This window comes from Pelodiscus sinensis, chromosome 16, assembly GCF_052426305.1.
Source record: "Pelodiscus sinensis isolate ZL-2025 chromosome 16, ASM5242630v1, whole genome shotgun sequence".
In the NCBI taxonomy this organism is placed as follows: Eukaryota; Metazoa; Chordata; order Testudines; family Trionychidae; genus Pelodiscus; species Pelodiscus sinensis.
The window spans coordinates 39,559,926-39,566,457 of record NC_143067.1 but is presented as its reverse complement, the minus strand read 5'-3'; the positions used below and the strand labels follow the sequence as shown (position 1 = coordinate 39,566,457).

Sequence of the window (6,532 nt, the reverse complement as noted above, 5' to 3'; positions counted from 1 at the left end):
AGATAATAAAGAATAAAAGCAACATTTTCACAAGTAACTATCGATTGAGTTTCTAAATAAATCCATTAGGGTTATAATTTAAATGTGCCTAAAAGGTGGACTGCAAAGGTGTTTTTTAAACAACCAGCCAAACTCATCTGTAAAATTATGAAAGGAAAAAGCATGTAGTTTGGAGCTGGTTTTAAAATGGAATTTTTGCCCCACTGAAAATTCTGGCTGTCACAGTCTGATCTGGACAGACATCAGTCTCTTATGAGTGGACATCAAAGACTGGAGTCCATGTATTTTTTAAATACTTGGGTCTGACTCTGGGCAGAGCAGGGTCCTTATTCTGAGCTCTGAGATTCTCAGACACACTATCAGGCAGACCGTGTGTCTGCCACCCTTTGTTGGGATGCAGCGCCTGCTGTCCAGCTGCCCCACCTCTGTAGGTCACTTTTAAAACGAAATTACAAAAATAGAGTAAAAATGTTTGCAATATTGAATACTACAGTGAGGGTCAAATTCTAAGAATTCTACTTCTAGCCCAGGGGTGGGCAAATACTGGCCCATGGGCTAGATCCAGTGCAGCCAGGGTTAGCTCTTGGCTGGCCCCCACTGCCATATTTACCTGCACAGCCGGCCCACAGGTATCTGCAATTGCAGCTCCCATTGGTCATGGGCATTGTTCCCAGCCAATCGGAGCTGTGGGAAGTGCTGTCCCGGTCTGCGCCACTTCCTGCCGCTCCCATTGGCCGGGAATGGTGATGTGCAGCCAGGGAGAGCAGTGATCACTGGTACCTGCTGCAGCTGTGCAGGAAAATATAATGGCGGTGGCCTGCCAGGGGCTAATCTTGCCGTGTTATTGCCCACCCCTGTTCTAGCCGCTGATAGCATGTGCATGGGAAAAACTGTCCCTTTGTGCTAATTGTCCCTTGCAAAATGGTGTCTCATGCAGCATGACCTCACAGGCACCATGTGCGAGAAGTTACACTGCAGGAGGTAGGGTCATAAGGGTGGTGGCAGGGACAGCATTGGGGCCCCCTTCCCCTCATCAGTCACATCTGTAAGGATCCACTTTTGCCATAAAATCTGCCAGGGGAAGAGGAGTATCAGAGGGGTTACTTGTATCTGCCAGGGGAAGGGGGTATCAGAGGGGTCGCCCGTATCTGTGGAAGGGGTAAAGAGGGGTCACCCGTATCTGCCAGGGGAGGGAGTCCAGAGGGGTTGCCCGTATCTGCCGGGGGAGGGGTACAGGGGGGTCACCCATATCTGCCGGGGGATACAGGGGGGTTGCCCGTATCTGCGGGGGGAGGGGTACGGGGGGTCACCCGTATCTGCCGTGAGGTACAGGGGGGTCGTCCGTATCTGCTGGGGGAGGGGTACGGGGGGTTGCCCGTATCTGCCGGGGGAGGGGTACAGAGGGGCCGCCCGTATCTTCCGGGGGAGGGATACAGGAGGGTTGCCCGTATCTGCCGGGAGTCCAGGGGGGTCGCCCGTATCTGCCGGGGGAGGGGTACGGAGGGGTTGCCCGTATCTGCCGGGGGGGGGGGTACGGGGGGTTGCCCGTATCTGCCGGGGGGTACGGGGGGTTGCCCGTATCTGCCGGGGGGGGGGTACGGGGGGTTGCCCGTATCTGCCGGGGGAGGGGTATGGAGGAGTCGCCCGTATCTGCCGGGGGAGGGGTACGGGGGGTTGCCCGTATCTGCCGGGGGGGGGTACGGGGGGTTGCCCGTATCTACCGGGGGAGGGGTACGGAGGGGTTGCCCGTATCTGCCGGGGGGGTACGGGGGGTTGCCCGTATCTGCCGGGGGAGGGGTACGGAGGGGTTGCCCGTATCTGCCGGGGGGGTACGGGGGGTTGCCCGTATCTGCCGGGGGAGGGGTACGGAGGGGTTGCCCGTATCTGCCGGGGGGTACGGGGGGTTGCCCGTATCTGCCGGGGGAGGGGTACGGAGGGGTTGCCCGTATCTGCCGGGGGAGGGGTACGGGGGGTTGCCCGTATCTGCCGGGGGGGGGGGTACGGGGGGTTGCCCGTATCTGCCGGGGGGGGGGGGTACGGGGGGTTGCCCGTATCTGCCGGGGGGGGGGGCGGGGGGCGCAGGGTGAGTCTGGCCGGAGCGCAGGGGGACCGGTGGCCCGAGCCAGCCCCCCGAGGGCCCCAGCGAGCCGTGTCCGGGGGGGTCGGTGTCTGACACCCCTCGAGATGGGGGGGGCGGGAGCGGCCTCCCAGCCAGCTCAGCGCACTGCGCCCGCGGGGCGGGGCACCTATGTGACGTCACCGAGAGCCTCAATGATGCCACCGCCTACTTCGATGACGTCACCGCGAGGTCCCAGCGAGGGGCGGGCCCGCGCCCAACGTTCTTCCCGCCTCTTCCCCCCACCCCCAGCCGCGCGGCGTCCCTGGGAAGTGGAGTCCAGCGGCGGGACTACGCTACCCAGGGGGCTCCGCGCCACGCCCCCTCCTCCCCCGGACAACATGGCGGGGCTGGGCAGCGGGGAGCGCTGGGCCGAAGGTAGCGCGCGCTGAGGGCAGGGGGCGCTGTGGGGCCGGGGACAGGGAGGGGTCGTGGGGGGAAGGGCAGTGGGGGGAAGGGCAGGAGGGGAGGGGTCGTGGGGGGATGGGCAGTGGGGGGAAAGGCAGGAGGGGAGGGGTCGTGGGGGGATGGGCAGTGGGGGGAAAGGCAGGAGGGGAGGGGTCGTGGGGGGGATGGGCAGTGGGGGGAAAGGCAGGAGGGGAGGGGTCGTGGGGGGGATGGGCAGTGGGGGGAAAGGCAGGAGGGGAGGGGCCGTGGGGGGGGATGGGCAGTGGGGGGAAAGGCAGGAGGGGAGGGGTCGTGGGGGGGATGGGCAGTGGGGGGAAAGGCAGGAGGGGAGCGGTCGTGGGGGGGATGGGCAGTGGGGGGAAGGCAGGAGGGGAGGGGCCGTGGGGGGGATGGGCAGTGGGGGAAAGGCAGGAGGGGAGGGGTCGTGGGGGGGATGGGCAGTGGGGGGAAAGGCAGGAGGGGAGGGGTCGTGGGGGGGATGGGCAGTGAGGGGGAAGGCAGGAGGGGAGGGGTCGTGGGGGGGGATGGGCAGTGGGGGGAAGGACAGGAGGGGAGGGGTCGTGGGGGGATGGGCAGTGGGGGGAAAGGCAGGAGGGGAGGGGTCGTGGGGGGGATGGGCAGTGGGGGGAAGGCAGGAGGGGAGGGGTCGTGGGGGGGGATGGGCAGTGGGGGGAAGGACAGGAGGGGAGGGGTCGTGGGGGGGATGGGCAGTGGGGGGAAAGGCAGGAGGGGAGGGGCCGTGGGGGGGATGGGCAGTGGGGGGAAGGCAGGAGGGGAGGGGCCGTGGGGGGATGGGCAGTGGGGGAAAGGCAGGAGGGGAGGGGTCGTGGGGGGATGGGCAGTGGGGGGAAGGCAGGAGGGGAGGGGTCGTGGGGGGGGATGGGCAGTGGGGGGAAGGACAGGAGGGGAGGGGTCGGGGGGGATGGGCAGTGGGGGGAAGGGCAGGAGGGGAGGGGTCGTGGGGGGGATGGGCAGTGGGGGGGAAGGCAGGAGGGGAGGGGCCGTGGGGGGGATGGGCAGTGGGGGAAAGGCAGGAGGGGAGGGGTCGGGGGGGGATGGGCAGTGGGGGGAAGGCAGGAGGGGAGGGGTCGTGGGGGGATGGGCAGTGGGGGGAAGGACAGGAGGGGAGGGGTCGTGGGGGGGATGGGCAGTGGGGGGAAAGGCAGGAGGGGAGGGGTCGTGGGGGGGGATGGGCAGTGGGGGGAAGGACAGGAGGGGAGGGGTCGTGGGGGGATGGGCAGTGGGGGGAAAGGCAGGAGGGGAGGGGTCGTGGGGGGGATGGGCAGTGGGGGGAAAGGCAGGAGGGGAGGGGTCGTGGGGGGGGATGGGCAGTGGGGGGAAAGGCAGGAGGGGAGGGGTCGTGGGGGGGGATGGGCAGTGGGGGGAAAGGCAGGAGGGGAGGGGTCGGGGGGGGATGGGCAGGAGGGGAGGGGTCGTGGGGGGGGATGGGCAGGAGGGGAGGGGAGGGGTCATGGGGGGAAAGGCAGGAGGGGAGGGGTCGTGGGGGGATGGGCAGTGGGGGGAAGGCAGGAGGGGAGGGGTCGTGGGGGAGATGGGCAGTGGGGGGGAAAGGCAGGAGGGGAGGGGCCGTGGGGGGGATGGGCAGTGGGGGGAAGGCAGGAGGGGAGGGGTCGTGGGGGAGATGGGCAGTGGGGGGAAGGGTAGGAGGGGTCGTGGGGGGGATGGGCAGTGGGGGGGAAAGGCAGGAGGGGAGGGGTCGTGGGGGAGATGGGTAGTGGGGGGAAAGGCAGGAGGGGAGGGGTCGTGGGGGGGGATGGGCAGTGGGGGGAAGGACAGGAGGGGAGGGGTCGTGGGGGGATGGGCAGTGGGGGGAAGGGCAGGAGGGGTCGTGGGGGAGATGGGCAGTGGGGGGGAAAGGCAGGAGGGGAGGGGTCGTGGGGGAGATGGGCAGTGGGGGGGAAGGCAGGAGGGGAGGGGTCGTGGGGGGATGGGTAGTGGGGGAAAGGCAGGAGGGGAGGGGTCGTGGGGGAGATGGGCAGTGGGGGGGAAAGGCAGGAGGGGAGGGGTGGTGGGGAGGATGGGCAGTGGGGGGAAGGGCAGGAGGGGAGGGGTCGTGGGGGGGATGGGTAGTGGGGGGAAAGGCAGGAGGGGAGGGGTCGTGGGGGAGATGGGCAGTGGGGGGAAGGGCAGGAGGGGAGGGGTCGTGGGGGAGGTGGGCAGGGTGAGCTGTGGGGGATGGGCAGGAGGGGAGTGGTCATGGGGGAAGATGGGCAGGGGTCATGGGGGGGCAGGATGTTAGTGTGGGGGTGTGAGGAAGGGCAAGGGTTTGCATTGCATTTTTCTCTGCATTGCATTCTGTGCAGTCAGGCCCCGGAGCAATGTTCCCTGTAAATTGAGTGCTTGGACTGCCCCGCAGGCGAGATTAAAAAGCCACCCTGAGGGAACATTGCCCTTGAGCTGTAGTCTGCAGTCCCTGCATCATTTATATTATTCTATTTTATTAATTTGCATTGTGTATTTGCAACTTGCTTAACTGATATAGCTGGTGAAATTTAACCTTTGTTTTACCTATTACTTGCTCTGTGGAAAGTGTTTCTTGGATATACCACCCACGCACCCAAAAAAAACCCATTAAAGATAATCCATAGATAAGACTGTGATGAAGGATGGATTTTTATTTCATGCATTTTTGTATGTGAAAAGATGTTTCCATTAGAATGAATACTGAGGTTATTTATGCAACACTAATTTAACCATAAATCCTTTTATTGAATACAAAGGCTGACTGGTAGTTACACAGTTGCTCTAAACATTCCTTAATAAGCAGTGTACTACTTACTCCAAACAATAACAAAACATTTATAAGCATTTGATCAAGATAGTTACAAATGGGGTAAACCCAGGGATGCATAGACTCGTAATGGGAGGCTCTAACTTGGTCAGTTGGTTAGGCAGATATTAGCAATGACCCCTTCTAAAGCTTTCCTTTCTGTACCCTTTAACTAACAAGTGATGTCACTCAACAAGAGAAGTCAATTGCTAACTTCAGTGCCTTTCTTCCTAAGGCCTTTTCTTGCTGTCTCCTCCTTGATAACAGTTTTTCCTTTGCATTTAAGTTCACACAGGGCCCAGTTCTTGAGGGCACTAATAAGTGGGTTGGGAAGATCCCTAGTGGTTATTTTTAAGACAGCTTGTCTTCTCTAAAACCATCTGTGGTCACTGCTATTGGTCAGAGGCTTTCTTCTTGGGAACATCCCCTCATTTTATTCTTTGAATGAGGCATCCTCCCTTCTTCATTACTTCCAGCCTTATCATTAGTTTCAAGACCCTTCATTTAGGTCTTAAGGTCTTTTTTTTTCCCGCACTTTTTTTAAATCAAATTGACACTAATTTTAATTCTCTAATTTATATTGTACAGTAAACAATGCAGTAATGTGTCACTGCATTTTTGGTAATACATTCATAACAGGAACATGTTGCTTTGCAGCATTAATTGACGCACTCAGAAGGAATGCCTGCCCAACAGAGGAAACCAGCGAGAGTTCTGACTTCTGTGCTTGCAGCGACTGTATGAGAGTGAAGGAGAAGAAATGTGACAGTGAGAGGGGTCAGACGTGCTCTGGAGAGGCTAGTATGACTTACACAGAGGAGCAGTTGTATGGGGTACGAAGGTAAACAAACTATTTTCAGTGGATCCTACGTTAAATTGTATTGGTGGAGGGAAAAGTCTCACGGAGGTGATCTTTTGGTAACCACATTTCAGCTGCAAAGCTGCTATAGTCCAGAGCAACTAATGTGCACATGTGGTCTGATTCAATGACTTTTATAGGAGTTGTGGATGCTCTGTACCTTTTGAAAATTAGGCCCTTTTATTGTATCTCTGACTGGCCAGATCTGCAGTATCAACTATATTCTGAACCCTGACTTAAACTTCCTTGAGTTCGCATGGGTCTAAGTCATAAATAATGAACAATTATGTGTATTATGATTATCTGTATGCAGCCGTTACAATCATAGGAAGGATGTGCATAATAATAAGTGATTAAC

General features: G+C 59.9%; 1 protein-coding gene across 2 annotated transcripts in view; it reads left to right on the top strand.

Annotated features, from left to right (window-relative positions):
* Positions 1 to 2,310: 2,310 nt before the first annotated feature.
* The window catches only part of DNAJC18 (DnaJ heat shock protein family (Hsp40) member C18), a 28,157-nt gene continuing 23,935 nt past the window's right edge, over positions 2,311 to 6,532 (top strand). The window contains exons 1-2 of one of the 2 annotated variants that reach the window (XM_075900120.2): positions 2,311 to 2,494; positions 5,973 to 6,156. In XM_075900120.2, coding sequence (XP_075756235.1) covers positions 2,458 to 2,494; positions 5,973 to 6,156 — 221 coding nt within the window. In that variant the 5' untranslated portion in view covers positions 2,311 to 2,457. The remainder of the gene's footprint in view (positions 2,495 to 5,972; positions 6,157 to 6,532) is intronic. The other variant, XM_075900119.2, reaches the window with a different exon arrangement.